The sequence below is a fragment of the Leishmania braziliensis genome, chromosome 17 (genome assembly GCF_000002845.2).
Source record: "Leishmania braziliensis MHOM/BR/75/M2904 complete genome, chromosome 17".
Lineage (NCBI taxonomy): Eukaryota > Euglenozoa > Kinetoplastea > Trypanosomatida > Trypanosomatidae > Leishmania > Leishmania braziliensis.
In genome coordinates, this window is record NC_009309.2 from 216071 (window position 1) to 236218 (window position 20148).

Genomic DNA, 20148 nt, shown 5'->3' on the forward strand with positions numbered 1-20148 from the left:
CCGCTGCACCCCCATCCGGAGAGACGCACTGGCGGACAACGTCAGCGGGATACTCAGGGAGCCATCGTTCGCATACGACTCGCTCGTCGTCGCCCCAACAGTGGACACGCGCTGGTAGCTCATGCTCGTTAGCAGCGAGTTCCAGTCAGCGTTGGCTGCATTGCCAGTGTCGTCCTCCTCCGCGACTGGTGCACCGTCAAGGTGGCCTTGTTGGCACGATGCAGCCGGGGTGGCAACAGCCGTGCAACGAGACGGGCTCTCCTCACGCTGCGGCATCTCCGGCGACTCGGGCGGCACAGGCACAGGGGAGCGGCTATCGCTGACTGGCTCAGCCGAGAAAGCGCTGAAGGTGCCGCCGGTATTGTGGTGTCCCTCCTGAGATGGCCCAACGAGGAAGAGCGGTGTGGCGGGTGGCAGCACAATGCTGCCAGCGAGATTGGTGATGTTTGCCCCGTCAGCTCCGGAATGAGAAGTGGCACCGAAGCGCTGACGGGTGCTCGCCCACCTCGACATGGAGTAGCTCAGCCGACGATTGATGCACTCCAGCGTTGAGGCGGAGAGCGTGGACGCAGGGCTGAAGATCGGCAAGGCGATATCGTCATGTCCGCCGCACGAGCGGCGTGAGAGGCTCGGTTCACGATCAGACTCCTCGACGCAATCGTCTTGTGAGGTCACCCTCCCAGCAGCACTAGTGACAGTGGGGTTCGTGGGCAACGGCGACTCGGTACCACCCCTGACAATGCCTCGGTGAGAGCGAACATCGTTGCCGACGGCAGGGGGGGCGGCAAACGTGGCAGAGGGCAGGACGTCCACGGCCTGAACCGGGATCCAGCCTTGACCGGTAATTTCCTCCGGTCTCATCGTTGCTGTGGCGGCGCCGGCAGGGATAAGGTAGATGACATCCTGATCTGAACGCGGAGCTCGTCCCTCGCGAGCCGCGCGTGCCTGTTGAGCGGCAAGCTGCTCCGCAGCGATGGGCGCATCTGGTACCGGAGAACCACGTGAGAGCGAAAATGAGGCAGTGGGGCAGGACAGCGAGGGTCGCGGTACGCCACACTCGCGACGCCCTGTCCCTGCCTGGAAAGCCCTGAAGGAGACGACGGGCAATGAGAGCACTGGAGTCACCACCGAAGGCGATACGCACGCGTCCCAACGCGTCGGGGCGGTGCTTCGGTGGCTTCGATCGGCTACCACAGAGGCATCCGCAATCACAGCAGAGCGGTCCAGGGTGCTCTCATCTAGCGGCACCAACAGCGTCTGGTCAAAGCAGAAGCTGTCACTGAAGCTGCTCGAAAGTAGGCGGGAGGCGACTGCAGGCGCGACCGGGCAAGCCGAAACGTCGCGCGACATAGCGGCGGAGCGGCATACCACGCGAGCAATGCTAGGTGACACTGGTAAGGCGGCACCGCTCTGGATAGGATGCGGGGCCGGCGAGCCTGGGCAGAAGGGTGGCGCCGCAGATGCCGGCAGCACCTCCCTAAGACACGCGCCGCGAGGTGGGCGGTGTACGGCGTTGCCGCGCTGCTGCGGCAAGTCTATGGTAAGCTGTGGCTTCGCAACGGGGGACTCGATGCCAGTAGCGTTGCGGCGTACTGCCGATATCGATGAGGCCTCCGATGAGCCGGCGCTCTGAGCCAGCAAGATGGTTTGGCCGAGGGCGTAGCTGCCGTCCAGTTGCAACGAGGCGTCGGCGAGGTAAGCAGTGCCATCGTGGTTGTCAATGAAGAAGTACTCACTGGCCGCTGAGCTCATTTCAGCCGTGGCGGGAGGGGTGGAGGCTGCAAAAAGGGAGGCGCAAGGATCAGGACGGCAGCAGTGCTGTGGCGTGGAGAGCAGGGAGGCAGGCACTGCCGGTGGTGCCTGCGTGTTCACTGTCGTAGCTGGTGACACAGGAGCCGTGAAGCACGGTGAAGCTGGCGTGTCGGCAGCTAAGTATGTTTTACTCTCAGAAAAAGCTGTGCCCGGTTCCATCCGACCCGGGCGGCCAGTGAAGCCACCCTCCCCCGGCATCTCTCGACCTGTCGGTGGCTTCGTCAGAGGTGTCACCTCCAGCGAGCGAGGCATGTGTGGCGTGGGGCTGGCCGAGCCGACGAACGTCTCCTCACTCGGCTGATGAGAGGCCTTTGCCGGTGTGCAACGTGTGCTACCGAGCGACTGGAAGTTGTTGTTCATGAGTAAAACCGTCTCCTGGAAGAAGCCGTCCTCATCCTCGTCGTCACTCTCCTCGTCCTCCTCCTCCGCTGCAGTGGTAGTCCCAACGTGGACGGCGTTGCTCGAGTGCACGCTGCAGCGCGTGGCGCGATCTAGGCCGAACTGAGTAGTGGCATGTGTTACCTCTGCTGTAGCCTTAGCGACCTCCGAGCTGTTGTTCAAATCACGGTCCCACACGTCATCGTCTCCAGTACGGTCATCCCGCCTTCGGGGTGACTTGGTATCCGCCATCGCCATCAATCGCTCCGTTCCTGCTGCTCGATCCACGCTGAGAGACAGTGTCATGGCGGTGGCATCAAACAGTTCCACCGTGGTGAGCATGGCCTTGTGGTCAACGCTAGTGGTAGCGCATGCCTCCGAGGCACCGCCGTCGCGGTCCCGGTCCACCTCTGCGTAGACGAAACTGGCGAGTGTCTCATCGTGCTCGTGGGGTCGAGGTGCGGCGCTCTTTGGCACAACGGCATCCTTTCCGTGCACCTCAAGCGCTCGCCCCGGCGGAACCGGACGACCGTCTGAGGAGTTTGTGCACTGGGCGCCGTCTTCGGAGCTCTTGTCATGCTGATAGTTACCTTCGCTGCTACAGCTGCGCTTCGGCGGGCGCGGCGGCGGTGAAGCGCCCCCATCCTCCAGCTGCGGTGCCTCGGGCGCCGGCATCGTTAGTTGCATACACGCGTGCCGGTGGGGTCTGGCCTTGGGAGTCAAGGTGCGATTTGACATAGCGCCAAGCGAGCTGCTGTCACGGGGAGGGGGAGGGGGACTCGTTACAGCTTTGGGTATCCCTCTCCAGCCTACCAGCTGTACACAGAAGGCTACGCGAAGCGGGCTGAGGTTTCGAAAGAACAGCAAACGCCTCTTTGACGTCGACGCGCGGTGCAGAGAGGCGGGAGTGAGGAGAGAGGGGTGGGGGTGGGGGGGAGAGGGAAAACCACAGAAGTACAAAGTGACAGGCGAAGCGATGATCTACAATGGGCGCTGCTGCTGCTGCACGCGCACCTTTCAGGGAGTCCCACAGAGCGCTCTGGAAGTGGAGGAGAGAACACAGAGGAAAGAAACGTGACTTAAATGATGTTAGCAGGCAAGTGGGTGTTTGGGGGGGGGGGGGAGAGGGGGTACACCGGTTGGGTGGTCAGGTCAGGTCAGGTCAGGTCGCCCTCAGCTCCTGTATGCCTTGCTCTGACTTGCGTCTGTACTTACCAGCGTGTCACGTCTCTCCTCCTTCGCTGTAGTGTCGGAGAGGGTGGAGAGAGAGAAGGGCGGGGGCCTGCAGAGGAGATGGAGGCCCGCACTCCTTCGTTGCGAGCCAGCGCTGTGTGAGACGCAAAGCAGTCGTACGACGACGACACCAGCGCACAAGCGGAGAAACACACTGAAGGAAAACGAGAGGCACAAGCCGTACAGAGAGGGAGGGAGGGAGCGAGCGAGAGAGAGAGAGAGACGCAAGCACACGAGCAGTGAGAAAGCACTGCACAACAGGAGAAGAGCTTAGTGCGGTTGTGTTCGCTTGTTGGTCACTGCGGTTGCTCTGTTATCAAAGTGCCGGTGATGTAGATGATGATATTACCCCTGGGAGGGGAAGATACTTCTAAAGAAGAGAGAGGAACTGAAGGCAAGACGGTGGTCACGACAGATGCCTCGAGCGAGAAAATGGTCGGAGTGCAACGCAAACCTACAGTAGCACGCACACTCAGAGAGAGAGAGAGGCCCTTGTCTCCTCCTCGTCCTCGCGCAGATATCCAGAAAAACAGAAAAGGTGAAGGTAGCGGTGAAGAACCGCGACAAGCGGGGGCGCGTGTGCGTGCTTCCGCTTGCCTGTGTGAAGGGAGAAGGGGGGAAGAGGGAAAATCCCCAAAAGGCTGAAAGAGAAAAGCGGTGTGGCGAAGCAGATGTGTCCCTTCCTTTTCTGTTGGTGCTTGAGAAGTGGGGGCGAGGAGGGTGCGTCTTGGCTTGCGTGGGTGTGTGGGGGGGAGGGAGGGGGAGGGGTGCTGTGACAACCCTTACGCTGATCAGCCAGAGCGTGCGTTGGGTGGGAGCACTCAATGTTGCAGTTGTGGATGAGTAGGGAAAGAGGGAAAGCATGGCGATGGAGAGGGAAGGGGAAAGATAAAACGAGAACAGGACCCAAGAGGAGGGGGTACGACTAAACAACGACATGGCGCACGTAGAGAGAGAGAGACGCCTCTGCACGTAGCCTCTCCCCGTCTCTGCCATTGACAGTGGAGGAAGGAGGCACAGCTGCTTCCAGTTTGTCCACGTCGTTCGAGCAATGTGTGTACGTGTCTCGGTTGGTGACGTCGGATTAGATACGCCGAGCCCCACGGCGCGCGTCCAACTAGTGGTGGCGCGGGGGGGGGGGGGGGGGGAGAAAGGCTGGAAGCTGAGGTGCGTAGAGGTAGAGGGTAAGTGGCAGTTTGCGCTGCGTCTGCACAGGACAAAGATCGAGGGAGAGAACAAGAAGAGAAGTGGGGGCGAGTACAAGTGGGAGGGGGGGGGGGTAGTCAGGCCCAGAGTAGCGGCGATCGCCGTAAGGAGCGACCGCCGCCGTGGATGGGACAAACAAGTCTACTAGAGAAGAGTAAACACACACACACACACACACACACACACACGCACACGCACACACACACAGGGAGAAGCAACGTGGAGAGGAAGAGCCGCACCACGACCCGCGTTTCCATCACAGCACAGGACGAGACTCCCTCGACAAGGAGACCGTTTGAGACCGGAGAGAGAGAGGGGGGGGGGGCAGACAACATTAAGAGCACCAAAAAGGGAGGAGGGAGAGACGTTCGGATAGAGAGAGGGGCCCTTCGGTGGGTCACACGACACACCCACCGAAGGGCATACACCCACCAGCCTCATCCCACGCCACTGCCGTCCTCCGTCTGCCTGTAGCCCTCACGCTCTTTCTGAAGCTCAGCCGGGGCCATGCTGCGCTCCCGAATTGGCGGTGACACATCCCGCCGCGAGCCCGTCGTCGTGGCTACTGAGCCAGGTGAACATCCATCCTCGCTTGCATCCGGCTCACTCCATCGCACATGAATAGCGGCGGCCGAGGTGCAAGTACCGCGGTGCAGCGGTGTAGCTAACCTTTCCTCCCCGCTCGTCCGACTCAACGCCACGGAAGCCGCTGGCGGCGCAGAGGGAGGGGCGCAAGATACAACCGAAAGGGGGGGACGAGCGTGCGGACTGTGGGGCTGAAGATTATGCGCAGCTGTCAGGAATGACGACGCCTCCTCCTCTTCGGTTGGTGCCATCCCGTCCTGCAGTGAGAGGGAGTCGCCATATTTCCCCCATCGCAGCCGTGTCACTTCACCATCTCGTGGCCCTGCAGAGATCGTGCATGCGGCCCCTGGAAACCCTCCCAACTTTGCAGGCCGCTTACCGCAGCTCTCTCGCTTCTGCTCCTGCCCCTCCAGCTCCATCTGCACAGGGTCGACGTGGCCGCCGTGCCGCTCCACGTCCTGGGCGAACTGGGAGGTAGCGAGGAGGTAGAGACGACGCTGGCGTGCACACAGCGCGCTCGTGGCCTCAGCATCTGCATCCTCCATCGTCGCCTGTGCCCGCTCCAGCGAAAACGTGTCCACCTCAGGCTCATCGTCGCTACCGCAGGAGCAGAAAGTGGAGAGCCGCGCGGCAAGTTGCTCATCCACTTCCACGACGACTCCCGTGGCGCTCTCTGAAGTCCCCAAGAGGGCCGCGGCACCATCGACAGAGGTGGCATGTAGAGGGCCGCCACCCATCACGCTAGGCTGCCCACGTTCACCGTTGATCAACAGGGACGACGAGAGGAGAGCGCCCATCCGCGGTGGTGGATGCATTGGGACCATGGATGGCGCCATGGTGCGGATGGGCGAGTTGGGAGAGAAGGTGCTACGGTCGCGGTGGTGGTGCGAGGAGGTATACGTCTCTGCGTCGCCACAAGGCATCAGCTCCTCGTCTGGACGGGCCACGGACGGCGATACAGTCCTCTGGCGGCGCTGCTGCTGCTGCTCCCACAGGCACGCCTCAGGCGACATTGCCATGCGCGTGGGTACGGCCGCCAGCGCATCAGCGAGAGAAAGCGCAAAGGAGCCACTCAGCGGCGTCGCGGATGGGGACGTGCGCGGGCTCTCAACACACTTGCGCTTTGTGTTTCGCACCTCAATCTCCTCCATTGTGCTATCATCATCGTCACTGTCGCGGCCTTGGTCTACCCGGTGAGACAGGTGGGTAAAGAATGGCGACGCCGACGAGGAGGTGAAAGGGCTACGGAGTGATGTTTCGCGCTGCGCATAGATGGGTCCGCTCCGGTCGGCGAGCGAGACTGGCACCGGTGAAGGCACACGACTGCACCGTCCCCCACTGTGCCCGCTCAGCTGAGCACCATCGTCACCCACGTCCAACTCCCTGGTGCTCCAACACGATAGAGATGGACAGGAACTTCCATAGGCAGCTCCACTCTCCCACGTAGCGCCACCGCGCTCCCAGTTCAGCGGTGTCTGCGCGGTGCTACCCCAACCACTCCACCCTCTGTTAGATACCGAAGTGCTGAAGGACGCGCGAGATACGCTCTCAGAGCGCCAACTCTCCGGGCCGCCACCGTGTCTCTCTGATGCAGGTTGGGGCGGCGTCAGCGGATGAAAGTTGGGAGGTGTTGTGGAAAGAGGGTCGCTTCGCTGAGCCTCAGCAATGCTCCGCCACTCTCCCAACTGGGCAAGCTCGTGTGCAGTCAAGGCAGGCGATGACGACACCATTAGAGGTTCGGCTTTCATAGTGGAGGTGATAGGTGTTGTCGTGCGAAGACTCGATGGCAGGGTCGCGATGGACGGCGACGAAACCCCTGACAGAGACGGCTGGTCTCCGTAGCTCTCGTCGTCCCCGGCAGTGCCGCGGCGATTCGGTTCCCACTCGCCCAGTAGCGTAGGTGCTCTGCCGGGCCCAGTAGTGGCGCGGGCGAGACCCACACTAACAAGACTCAACGGAGCGCCATTGTGCCAGCTTTCTCGATTTTCGATGAAACCGCACGCACTGCTACGGGCAAGGGCAGCCGCACCGTCACTGCTGCCCTGAGAGGCGGGAGCAGACGTTTCCGAGAAGGCGATAGTGGCGGTGGTCGCCGGGTGAGAGTGGATCTGACGCCACAACGGCGTCCGCTGAGGGCTCGTCGACGCGCAGGTCACTCCAAACCCTTCTGTTCGCTGAAACTGAGCCTCACTGCTACCCAAGCTGTCGACAGCGCTCCAGCCACGTCCGCTGTTCAGGGCGCTGCTGCTGCTACCACCAGCCGTCGCTGCCCTTGAGCCAAGCCTTGTGCGCCTCTCGCGCTCTTCGCCGTCATCAGTGTCTGCACCAATAGCCAACGTCCGCAACATCTCCCATTGCCCATCTCGGGGCACGAGCGCCGAGGCGAACGATGAGGCAAGGCTGTCTCTCCGCGAGGTGGACGGGCTGCGAGGCTCCTTCGACGGACTGCACCTGGCAGAGCGCACCCAGTCTCGCACTGTTGTCACGGCGCCTTCCACCGCGCCACCGTTGCCGCCACTTACGCGTGCGCTGGTGCCGAGCGATCCAGAAAGCGGCATCCATTGCCGCCCACGGTGCTGTTGTGGCAACTGATTAGGAAGAAAACACTCAGCTAGCTGAACCTCAAAGAGTGAGGGGACAGACCCTTCGGTCGAGATGGCCGGGCGACTACTCACGCCATCATCGATGGGCGCAGAGGGACTGCTGAGGCTGCTGGAGCTGGCAGATATGAACCCGTCACCACCACCGACACCACCAGCGGGAGAAACCCCTGTAACACTTTTGACGTCTCGCTGTAGAAATATCTGTACTGTTGATCGCTTCTCTGGCCACAGTTGCGTGTCCAGTTGCTCTGCCGCCGCGATGTTTGTGAGCAATGGATGCGTGGGAGGTGAAGCGGTTGCATCACTGCACAATGGCTCCATCGTAGTGAACAGTCGAGCTGCCAAGAGAGACGACTGCCCACGGGGTAGTGCAACAGGTCAGTGGGAGGGAATGAGAGCCTGGACAGCACAGCTGCTGTCTACGACCCACAGCGGCGGAGAGACGTCGAGAGAGAGAGGGAAAAAACAAGACGTCTGCACCTCTGAAACAGCTTTCGCTGACCAACAGGCAGAAGCGTAGTAGATGGAGACGCGGTGGTTAAAAAACGATGAGTAAAATGAGAAGAACGGCACTGCCACAGAGAGAGAGAGAGAGAGAGGGAGAGGGAGAGGCCAAGGGATAAAGACAAGTGACGCTTGCGCGCTGGCAGTGGAAAACACCTTTGCACTTTTCTTTTGGCTTGCCTGCTCGTGGCACAGCTGCGGCGGTGTGGAGACAAAGTTGAAGCCAGCAAGCAGCGATCAAGTGGACTGAGAACGAAGAGAGAGGGGGGGAGAGAGATCGAGTGATGAAGTGGGGATTTAGAGAGGCAACAGTACACAGGGAGAGAGGGGGGTTAAAGTGCGCTGGCAAAGATGCATCATAGCGGGGGGGGGAGTAGTGGTGCAGGCATGACCAGCAGAGTCGCCTCTCACAGCTACGTATAGGGCATGTATAACCCCTAAGACGGCTACATACACCGTCTGCGCAACAAAGTGCCAGAGAGAAGGGAGGGGAGGGGCCAAGCAGAGAACTCGTGGGAGCAAACCGGACCCTCTTCTCGCTCTCACCCGTCTTCTGCGTTTGTCTTTCTTCTTGTTCGCTGGCGCTGGCGAAGGAGACTCCGGTACGCACGGGTATCAAGACCCCGCTACAACTACACCCCAGGATTCTACAGAGGAAAAGAGAGAAGGGAAGGGGCCGGTGAAATGGAAGAGCGAGCTTGATCGCATGTGAGGTGTAAGTGGTCCGGTGCGTCACGCATCCCTGTGCGCGCCGGTGCATCTCCACACATCGATCAGCACCCAAAGGGAAGAGAACGAGAGAGAGAGAGAGATGGGGAAGACCGTGCGCTACCCTCGTGCACATGCACATGCACAGGCGTTAGAGTGCTTTGTGGTGGTGGTGGTGGTGCCTTTAAGAGGGGAATTGTGGGTCCAAAAGGAGGATTAAGGCAAAGATGGAAAAGACGACGGGAGAAGCCGAAAGGGGGCGAGAACGAAAGGGGCAGAGAAGTGGGTGAGGCAGACGCAGGCAACAGAAAAGGCGCCATGCACATGCAGCTGGCAGGCACAAGACAAAGTTGCACACGCAAAGCAACGCGCCATCACACGCCGAGAAGGAGGAGAGAGACGGTGGGAATAGATGAAAAAGTGGTAAGAAAATGCACGCACTCCACAAAGCGCAGCCACTCCCTCCCTCCCTCTCCCTCTCTCTCTCTCTCGGAGTGTGATGGCGCTTCTCCGCAGGATAGCGGCAAACACCCACGAGGGAAGAGGAAGGGGAGAAGGAAAAAGGCCGTATCAGGGCACCTGTCTATTCACATCTTGTGAGTTCACAATAAACTACAAAGAGGAAACGCAAACGTAGGGCGCGCTCCGCCCTTCATCGGCACGTGCAGGGAAAGAAAATGGCCACAATCCTCCACATCATCAGCGGCAAGAGGCGCATCCAAAGCGCCAGTGCTCGTAGGCACAGAGGGAGAGAGACACACACATACCGACATACATAAGAACATACCGAGGAAGAGGGCTGTGGCCTCTCGCTCAGCACCTTCAAACACCAGCAGCATCAGCAACTACTCGCTCGCTTTCTCTCTCTCTTCCCCTTGAATGTGCCACCGTTATGCATAACTGAGCAGGAGAATCACACTACCACGTGTACCCGCTTCGGTGGAGGAGAGGCGAGTATGATGTCAGGCGGCGGCTCGTTAGGCGTGCGCCCTACAGCAACGACAGCGTCAGGTGTAAATAAGGTAGACAATTCCGTCGCCGTCGACTGCGGCGGCTCTTGTGTCCCCCCACTGCTGACATTGCCGACGTTGGCACCGCCACCGCTGTCAATGCTGTTCGAGCAGCGCTGCTGGGCACCGTACGGGGAGAGCTTCCTTGGCGTGGATAGCGACCAGGGCAGCCGACAAGGTGATGCAAGCGAGCGATACATCACTGCACTGGGCGATGTACCGTCCGTGCCTACGTTGCCGGGGCCGTGGACAGCACCTGACAAAAAACCGCGGTCGTTCTCGATGCTCGTACGCAGTACGCCGGATACGCTGTTGTTGGCTGCGCTCTCGCTGGTGTGTGGGCTGGCCTGGAACGAGGTACCCTTCTGGGTGCCACAGTGCATCAGCGAACGCGAGCCAGCAGGTGATGAAAGCGCGTCGGCGGTTGTGGTAACGCTGCTCACGTAATCCGAATCGCTGGCAGTGTGGCGAAGCACAATGAAGTCCGTCTGCAACCCCATCTGAGACGCTGACGACGGTGTCCCCAAGGCTCTCTCGTCACCACTCCCTTCCGTGCCACTGTTGTCCAGCATGCGAGGCGTGGAGTTTGCGCCCATTTCGGCACCCCCACCAACCTCACCACCGTTGACAGAGAGCTGCAGCACATGGGCGTGGTTGGTGTTTGCTCTATCGCCATCCTTCACGACCGTCGTGCCGTACGCAACCGTTGGGATGCCCCCAGGCTTGCGCAGGATTGATTTGACCTTCATGGTGGGCTGACGTATCTGCTGAACAATCTCTGAGTTCGTAGGGGGTGGTGTGCTAAGGAGATTCCCGCCGCACCAGCGACTTCCAACAACGAAGCCAGCGCGGTCGCCATCGGTGCTGCGTATGCTTCCCAAGAGCCAATTATTGCTGCCGCTGACAAAGTAATGCTCATTCGAGCTACCGACGTCCATGCGCGAAGTGTGCGGCTGGGTGAGAGTCACCGTTCCGGTGGTCACTGTCACTGAAGAAGCGGCATGAAGGTTCGTATTGTGTGTGTGGGCAACGGTGACGCGGGTGTCGGCAGAGTTAGACATGTGCGAACGCGGAGTTAGAATCCCCCCAACACCATCACCACCGTTGCTGACGCTGACTACGTCACTGGTGCTTGCTGCGCTGCTGGGCTGCAGTGTCCCGAAAAGATCCATGCACTGCGGCAGTGGTACATCCTCCGGTGCGTCTCTGCTGCCAGAAGCGGTGATGTTGATGAGTGCTGGCGTAGTTGGCTCCGACTTACATGGCGAGGCCTGCCTCTGCGCGGGGGTGCGCAGAGATAGAGAGGTGGAGTCGTGAGGCGGTTCGAAGGATGACACCAGCGCCACGGTAAGCCGCTGCTGCCTTCCTGCAAACGGCAGCGAAGAAGCGGAGGGAGAGTGTCGTCGAGGCGCGGGCACCACCGCTGGCGGCTGTGCCGACCGCGTTGTTGAATTACCCCCGCTCGTCCTCTCCCCGCGCCCGCCGCGCGCTCCGTCGTAGCTTGACGCCTCAGCGTCGCTGCCAGACCTGGAGCACAGCGGCACCAGCGTTCCAGTCGTCACATCAATTGTCTCTACCACGCCAATCGCGCCCTTCGGTATCGCGTTTCCGTCGCCATACGCAACAGGGCTATCGCCATTGGAGAGGCACGCTGGGCTTGCCAGTGGCAAGCTGCGCTGAGCCTTGGCAGTGAGTGCTGGTGATAGCTGTGTAGCTGACACTGGTTCAGTCTGTGCTGCTGCAGTTTTCACCATCGCCGCTGGCGCTGACGGCGGCAATGGTGATGGTTTCTGGACTAGAAATGGAGCCACAAGCTGGTACGACGACGAGCGGCCCGCCTGCAGAGGAGGCTGCGCAGAGTTGACTGTCTGCAGGAGTGACGTGCCCATCGCGGCGGTGTCGCCGAGGGCCCACATCAAAACAGAGCTGTCCACGTTGACGCTACCGCCCCGGCGCAGCTCCCTCAATCCTGCCGTGTGGGTGTCGCTGGGGCTCTGCAGCGAAGCTCCCGAGGGCTGGTCGGCTAAATCCGACGCGCACGCAACAGGACTGAACAATCGTAGCGGGGGAGGTGAGGAAGAGCAGAGAAGCCCGGGGGGGACAGTGCTGTGCGGAGCAGCGAAAGGGAGTGTATCATCCACGGTCCATGGACTCAAGCTGGACCTTTCATTGCAGTGACACGCCTCGTCTGTAGCCGAGGCCTTCCCCGCGAACACGCCGTCTTTCACGCCTGTTCTTGAAGACGTGAGCTGCATTGGTCGAGGCGCCGCTGATGGGGAAGGCTGGGACAAGTCGGGAGAACTAGTTGCAAGTGGCTTGCGAGGAGTACTGTCGCCTGAGGCGGCAGTGGCAGCGTCTGGGGGCAGAGGTGATAGCGCAAGTTTTACGGCCGACAACTCTAGTACATCGTGAGCAAAACGATGCCCATAATGTGGTTTCCTCGACAGTGCCTTGTCATCGCTACTACCACCTTCCTCAGTGCAGATTTGGGACGAACACGCAGCGGAGTTGAGGGAAACGGGCTTTCCCACCCTCCGTCGTGTTCTCACAGCGCTCTGTTGTGTGTCCGGCTCGTCCGCTTTACCCTCACGGGGCCTGAGTGCCCTCTTCTTCGAGCCTGCGCACCCCATTAAAGTGGGAAGGGTTGCTCGGTCTATCCCTGTATCGGGCGATGTCGCCGATCCCCAGAATGCACGGGGAGGACTGCAGAGGAGTTGCGGGCTGCAATGCTGACAAAAGAGGGCGTACTGCGAAGCAGCAATGAAAGTGGCAGGGAAATCCCCCACGAGGCTGCGAAGACTCACCCGCAGAGCCACCGACACGCCAAGCAGAGGAAAGCGAAAAGAGGGAGGAAACAAACAGGGCTAAAAGGAAAAGTTCGTCAATGAGTGGAATAATTCATCAATGCATGCTAAAGACGCAAAGGGAAAGAGCAAAGACGCGGGGAGGCCGAGATGGAGAAAACGACGGCGACGACACACAGCCGCGCGTGAAAGGGACCACACTCAGTCCCCCAAAAGAATCGGCCCGCGTGCAGAAAAGATATAACTGAGAACGGAAGACCTCAATCGAGTACACACGCCAGAGAGGCACAACGCACACGCGCAGCCAACAATCGCGGAAATCGCGCAAGAAGGAAAGACAAAGTGCGTTTGGTCTACTGTGTTCACCTGCGAGGCGAAAGATTTGCAGAAAAGGGGGGCATCAACGTGAGTGCGAAGGGAAACAATACGCAAAGAATGAGCAAAATGAAGAAGAGAGTGGGGGACGAGGGGGGCGAGGGCGCCTCCGTGGGAGGAATGCCCCGTCACCCTTAACCCTCTCCCTTCTCGTCTTCCCTCCTTCTCTCTTGCTCACTTGAGCTCTCGCTAGAGTTGACTCTTTTCTCTCTCAAACCACGTTACAACCGCTCTTTTACTTTGTGTCGCTCTCCGGTCTTAACGTCGCCGCTGTACCGTCTATGGAAGGCGAGTGGTCCCGTTCGCCCCGCCCCGCCCCCCTCTTCTTCTTTTAGCCTCCACCAGAACGCCGTGATCGCCCCAGCTGTCGCCACCAACAACGCTGGCGGTGGGAGGGGTGCGCGCAAGAGAGAGGGAGAGGGAGAGAGAGAAGGGCCGACAGACACGCAGAGACGGAGGGGGTGTGTGCCTAGGGAGAAGCCGAGTCGGTGCGTTGGGTGAAGATAGCCAGAGCGGAGAGGGGAAAGGGGGGCGGTGGTGACTATGGTGAATAATGATAGATGGATGATATGTACGAGAGAAGGAGGAAACGGAGTCGAAGGGGGGAGAGGGGACTAAGTGGCGTAGGCGCTTGGGGTGAAGACTGGAGCTGTAAGGAGGAAAGAAAGGGAGAAAACAAGCGCCCACCAACTACCGCACCAACACTCGCCACAGTCAAAAACAAGGGAAAGGGAGAAGCTGCGAAAGGGAGAGGGGGAGGGAAACAAAGACGCGTGAAGACGAGCGATCCGCAGCAGCAGCGTGAGCGCGGGCGCCTGTATATCAGTGCGGGCGTGTGGGGGAGGGGAGAGGAGGGGATCCCTGCTGCTTGGGTAAACACTCGTGCAATACTTTCTATATTTTCTCGTTCTCTGCTCATTCACACGCGGTGGGTGTCATGTGGGGTGAGAAGGGGGTCGGGGGAGGAGGGAGAAGAGAGAAGGGCGTTGTAAGCACACAACCACGCGTATGCAGGCGTGCATGCACCGTTACGGGGTATGTGAAAAACTCCACACCTACAACACACTGCGCGCAGTGAGTGTCGTGTGTTTTCCCTCGCTTGGGGGGCGGGAGAGAGGGTGAGCAGAACGACGGAGAAGACGAGGTGCAGACACGCGCAGGCATAGGCAAGGCGCGCGGTGAGGTGTCCGGTGAACGCGTATGTTTAGTAAAGGCATCGTGTAGAGCGCGCACAGAGAGAGATGCGTTGAGGGGCAAAGAGAAACGAAGGAGAAGAGAGAGGCGGAAAGATGGTCACGTATGTGTGTTTAAGAGAGAGAGAGAACAAGAGAGAGATGGCGAGACCGGGTTCACCTCCCACACGAATGCTCAACAAGATCCAGCCCGTGTGCCTTGTCGTGTCTTCGAAACCTGGGAAGCATTTGATCGACGACCAGACACACACTGACGCGCCAAGACACTGCACGCTTTCTTCGCTCACCCAGGCGAGAAAGCGAAAACTGGGGGAAGAGGGAGGGGGCAAGCACGAATGGGAAGGTGCGTGTTGACGTAGGGGCGCCATTGCCGCGCAAACAAGAAATGCCCTCTAAGAGAGGAGGAAGAACGGCGGAGACAAGACAAGACAGAAAAGAAAGACACGGCCACAATACGCACTGGGGGAGGGGGAGGGAGGGGGAAGTGTCCCTCTCGGCAACTGCGAGAGGGCTTCTGTGGGGCAAATGAGGGGGGGTGGCGTGTCCGTGGGCTTAATGGTACCGTTTTTTTTTTTGTGCGTTCACTTCCCCCGTCCGTGGCGCTGATGACACGCCTTTTCTGGTGTCGTGAGAGGGGGTGTCCCTATAGCCAGCAGACGGTGGCCTCATCATCTTGTGCGGAGCCAAGAGGCACAGAGAGAGACGCACACATACTCTTCTAGGCCCTGTCTCCACGGGTTGGGGAGAGGGTGGAGAAGAGCAAGAGCAAGGGGGAGAAGGCAAGGGAGACGGAGGAGGGGAGAAGACCCCTCAGAGAGAGAGAGAGACAGGCAGGAGAAGAGATGCCCTACAGTGCCTCTTCCGCCTCCACCCACTACCACACCCATGTGGGCAATTACGTCCGCCGCTGCTACCCACCCCCCCCCCTCCACGCCTGCTTCCGTATGCGCTCAGGGTGGGTTTTTCGAGTGGGGGGACGTTGCTTGTTTTCGGCTTCTCATGCTGTGTCGTCAGCAGTACGACGAGGTGGAGCGGTTCAAGGAGCGAATCAGCTGCTCCGTCACTTGCCCCGAAGCGCGCAGGGCCTGCAGAGAATCGTAAGCGATAGCCGTGCAGTGGGGCAGCGAAGCTTCCGTCGTGATGGCAACAGGCGGACGTGGGCTCGCAGTACTGACTGGCACGTCGCCGCCCTCGGTCTTCGAATGGCGGGAGCGTCTCGTCTTGGCGCAACCGCCGGCAGTAGTGAATACGGTAGCCGCCCCTGACCTCGACACCGCTGCAGCCAGGCGGACCTTCGCTGCTGCATAGCGTACTTGCAGCTTTTCACAGCGCCTCACTAAGCCCTCCACCTCAGCGTGGTGGCGATCCTGCATCGCACACGCTGCCGTCTTGTAGACTTCGATCTCCTTCTCATAGTAACTGCGCTGTGAGCTGAGCTCCTCCTCAGCACCGAGAGCGCGCGCCTGCCATGCCGACGCCTCGTCCAACTGCCCCTGCTGCAACGTGACCTCATCAGTGGCGACCCGGAGACGCTCCTCCATGGCACGCATGCACCCCTCCGACACCACAACAGCCCCGCGCAGTCGCTCGACCTCCGCCTCGAGCTCGTCGATGCGGGACTCCGCACACTGCTGGTCCCTGCACGCGGCCGCCAACAGCTCCCGTGAGCTCTCCAGGTCGCTCTCGAGGCGTGTCCGACACATCTTTGCCTCCGCCTGCAACACGTTATGCTCATCCTGCAGTTCACTGTGTGCGGCGCGTAATGCGTGCAGTTCGCTCCTGAGACTCTCAAGAGTGCGCTGGTTTTGCTCGGCCTCCTCTCGCAGCTGAGCCACCTCGTGTGCCGCAGCCGGCGACAGTGCTGAGGCAGATGTAGTCGCAAGGCTCGCGGCAGCCTCCCGCAGGAAACTTCGAAGCGTACATATCTTTTTCATAGCCTCGTCTCGTGTGGCCACCAGCGCCTCACGGCAGCTTGTCTCCAGTTCCACCAGACGTGCCTGACTCAGCTCCTGTTGCCTCTTGGCCTGTTGTAGCACGTCCTCGAGCGCGTTCTGCAACTCCGCACACTTTGTCTCTGACAGCCTCACCTCTGACTCCAGCTGCTGTGACGACAACTCCCACTGGGCCGCGTTGTGCTGCGACTGGTCGTGCGCCTGGACAAGTCGAAGGTACTGCTGCTCGCACCGCTTCATGTCGATTTCCTTCGTCACCTCCACGTAGTCAAGGCGAGCCTGAAGAACTTGATTCGCCTCCTCAAGCCGCCCAAGCTCCTTGAGCATCCGCAGCTCCTCTTGCAGGGCCTCTGCAGGTGTGCGTGGGAGCTGGTAGAGATACTGGAGACTCCAGGACGAGGACGTTGTCGCCATTGCGGTGGAGCCCAGGGACGGTGTTGTAGTGGTGATAGTAGCAGTAGTGGTGGGAAGCTCCGCTGCAGCTCTCTCAGCAGTCGCCTCCCCTCTCCATTGCTCTGCGAGACGACGGCTACCACAGTGGTTATGGCGACTCACCCGCTGCTCGGGCGCTTGCATAAGGCCACCGCCAGTGAGCACTGCGCGAATGTTCGCAGCGGGAGAGGGCGATGACGACCCGCCGGAGGTGGTCGACAGGTCTGTCACGCCGCGAGCGTAAGAAGGGTTGAACTCGCCTTCTCCAGTGGCATTGTCGGTTTCATTCTCCTCGTTGTCGAGACACACTCGCTGCGGCCGCAGAGGCCGTGCTGACTTCCCAGCGCCAAGTCGACCGCCCTCGCTGCCGCTTGTGGCACCCAGAACAGAAGTACCCACAGAGCGCGACATCGCGGCCTCGCTGGAGGAGAGCAAGGGAGTCATGAGGAAAGAGTTATGCGGCACCTCGTCGTGGTTGACACCGCCACATGGGTGCCGCCGTGAGTAATCACGCTGTTGCTGTAGAGATGGGCCGCCATGGTCGCCACCGACGCCTGGCTGGTCTGTACGGGTATCATCACCAGTCTCACTGGGATAGGTGCGCTGGAGCGGTGTCGAATGCGGTGGCTGTGCACCTGCGGCGCCAGTAGCGCTGGTGGGCAATGTGGACCTTGCGAGCGCAAATTGGCGCGAAGTGGGCGGGGACACCAGAGGTGGTGGCGTCTCGAACGCCGCCCTGCCGCCTTGCTGAGGAGCATGGTACTGCAACGCCTCAGGCGAAGACGACTCGGACGACAAGAACGTGTAGGGCGATGTCGCCTCCACCTGTTCCATACCGGTGACGGTGCCCCTCGGTGCGCCAGAAAGAGGGACGAAGACCGTTGCACCAGGACCCTCAACCGACTGCGGTGAGGCCAAGTAACCTGTCATGGTGGTCGTCGTGGGTGCAACTGTGGGTGGTAAAGGTGGCCAGGGGGCAGACGGGGAAGGGGAGACGGAAGACGTCGCGGCAGCAGCAGAGGTAACTGCTTGCACTGCCGCCCGCACACGCTCGTGACTTCCTGTCGCGCCGCCGCGCAGTGGCGCATGGTGGTTATGAGAGTGCTGCTTCTTGGCAATGTAGAGCTGCAGTCGCTGATTCTCCACCATCACCCGTTCCATCTGCACGCGCAGCAGCGCGCGCTCCTCGATCCACTGTGCCTCCCGCTCCTTCGCCCTTCCACACGCCACGACGCCGTCCTGGTAGGCCTGCTGCAGCTCCAGTATTTCTCTCCGCTCCCGCGCGTAGGCCGCGCACTCCTCCTGCGCCTTCGCCAGCTCGCCTTGCACAGCCTGCACCTCTCGCATGTAGCGCGAAGTCACGTCCTGGTAAAGCTCACGCAGGTGCAGAACCTCTGAAGGAGATGCCCAGTCGCTGCCGTGGTGCTCACGCATCTCCCTCAGCGGGGTGGAGAGCTGAGACAATGTCTCATCATCGGCGCTGATGGTGGACGTGTACGTGGCAGCACCTTCTGTGGTGGTAGGTGCAGGCTCATGCTGCACCCCCCGAAAGGCGGTCAGCGGATTGTGCTCCTGAGCGCTGCGGTGGCCCTGCTGATGTTCCTGTTGCTGCTGCCGCCTAGGCGAACGACGGGGCCACTCCGGCCAGTCTTCACCTCCCCCCTTCACGTTGGCGGAACGCATCGGCTGGGCAGTAGCCTGTGCAAAGGATAACTGGCGCTGCTGCTGCTGCTGGGACTGGCGTTGGCGCGAGGACGGGTGCGCTGCTTTGCGGACCGGTGAAGACGACGACGATCGAGGTGGTGTTCGCGAAGGCGACGTAGATGAGAAGCTCGCCACGCTGTCCAACAAGTACGCCATGGCCCTGCCGTACTCCGGCGACGATGCGAAGGTGGGCGCAGGAGAGGCAAAAGCTGTCGTATCCAAGAAAGATCCGAGAGTGCCGCTACCAGGGGCACGATGGCGAGCTGCTCCGTCACTGTTGTGGGGCGGGGTGCGGGTGGAGGCAGTAGCAGCAGCAACGACGGCAGCTCGCGCCGATGCCACGCAATGGGACCCAGAGCTGCCAGCAGCCGCGCCGCTGCTACTACCCGTGGCTGGTGTAGCACTAGTTTCCGGTCCACTTGGATACGTCAGCGACGAGGAGTCATTCTCTGTCGACGTCGCGCGCGGCGAGGACCGGCGCTGCTTCTCCACTGTGAAGTATGGTGGCTGTCTGCTCTCCATTGTCTATGTGCGGACCACTCTCGAGATCTATGCATGCGTGGGTGTGGGTCAAAGAGCCACCGCGTCCACGTGTCACCACGCCGGGTGGAGGATGTCTCGCTATCTCTCTGGATTGCGTCAGCAAAGTGCACGACTTAAGTGTGTGTGTGTGTGGGGGTACCTATGTAGATGTCTGTCTATGTCTCTCGGCGCATGTACAGCTGAGGGTGCGCGGGTAATGGCGCTTCGATGCCGACTGGTGAGCCCTTTAGCTCACTCACTCGCTCTGTGTCCTCCTCCACCTCTGATGCGGCAGAGAGAGTGAAGCTACAAGAAGAGGGGCGAGGAGGCAAGGGGGTAGTAGTAAAGGAGGCGGGTGAGCAAGAGAGTGTGAGTGCAAGACCGAGGGGAGGGGTTGTATCTCCTCTGTCGCCCCTGTCTTCGTTTTCTCCCGTGACAACGAGCTTGTTGGCAGCTATGGCGGCACCAACAGCCTCAGGAGCATCAAGACGGCCAACAGCAGTAGCGGTGCAACGTTACCCCCCGCCACACAGAATGGCAGAGAGCAACGCAGGTATACAGCGTGTGTATGTGCGTGTGTGTGAGAGAGAGAGAGAGCGAGAGAAATGTGTGGCTGATAGCAAGACAGCTTCCGTCATGATCCATCGCGCAGCGGCAAAGGCAGCAGTGGATATCCCCCTCCTCCACCCATCAAGACGTGCCCTTGAAGCTGAGAGAGACGGAGGCTAACGATGTCCCATCACTGCGCCCCCACCCCCTGCTCTCTCTCTCTCCTGTCATTTTCATTTTTGTAGTGCTTAAAGGTGGCAGCTGCACAGCGTGCCGCAGCTGCTAAGTGAGAGACGGACGGCTGAAGAGAGTGCAGTACCCACAACGTCGTGTGGGGGCGCGTATGCCTGAGCGCCTGAATGACGACAATGACCACACAGTGCTTGATGCTGCGTGGACCTCTCATGTGCGCGCGTGTGTGTTGGTGTTTTACACCACGGCAAACGGCACACAGAAAGAGAGGGAAAGAGAGTGTCGTACACAAAGGTCAAGAGAAATAGTCCAGCATCCTTCGACAACTTTCCCTCTCACCCCACCCCGACTCATCCCCCTCTCGCCCTTCTCCACCTCCCCTCGAC

At 60.4% G+C, this 20148-nt stretch overlaps 4 protein-coding genes across 4 annotated transcripts; all 4 read right to left on the minus strand.

Annotated features, from left to right (window-relative positions):
- Positions 1 to 3: 3 nt before the first annotated feature.
- Positions 4 to 2928, minus strand: LBRM_17_0490 (hypothetical protein; the record flags this gene model as incomplete). The annotated part of the gene is made up of 1 exon (XM_001563766.2): positions 4 to 2928. A coding segment is annotated over one exon (2925 nt), but the record flags the coding sequence as incomplete, so codon positions are not given.
- A 2138-nt stretch (positions 2929 to 5066) lies between these two features.
- Positions 5067 to 8138, minus strand: LBRM_17_0500 (hypothetical protein, unknown function; the record flags this gene model as incomplete). The annotated part of the gene is made up of 1 exon (XM_001563767.2): positions 5067 to 8138. One exon carries the CDS (start codon positions 8136 to 8138, stop codon positions 5067 to 5069), a length of 3072 nt encoding a protein of 1023 aa, XP_001563817.2.
- Positions 8139 to 9942: 1804 nt separating this feature from the next.
- Positions 9943 to 12669, minus strand: LBRM_17_0510 (hypothetical protein, unknown function; the record flags this gene model as incomplete). Its single annotated transcript, XM_001563768.1, has 1 exon — positions 9943 to 12669. The coding sequence occupies one exon, from the start codon at positions 12667 to 12669 to the stop codon at positions 9943 to 9945; it is 2727 nt and encodes a 908-aa protein (XP_001563818.1).
- A 2752-nt stretch (positions 12670 to 15421) lies between these two features.
- LBRM_17_0520 (conserved hypothetical protein) lies at positions 15422 to 18229 on the minus strand (the record flags this gene model as incomplete). The annotated part of the gene is made up of 1 exon (XM_001563769.2): positions 15422 to 18229. The coding sequence occupies one exon, from the start codon at positions 18227 to 18229 to the stop codon at positions 15422 to 15424; it is 2808 nt and encodes a 935-aa protein (XP_001563819.2).
- Between the last annotated feature and the right edge of the window lie 1919 nt (positions 18230 to 20148).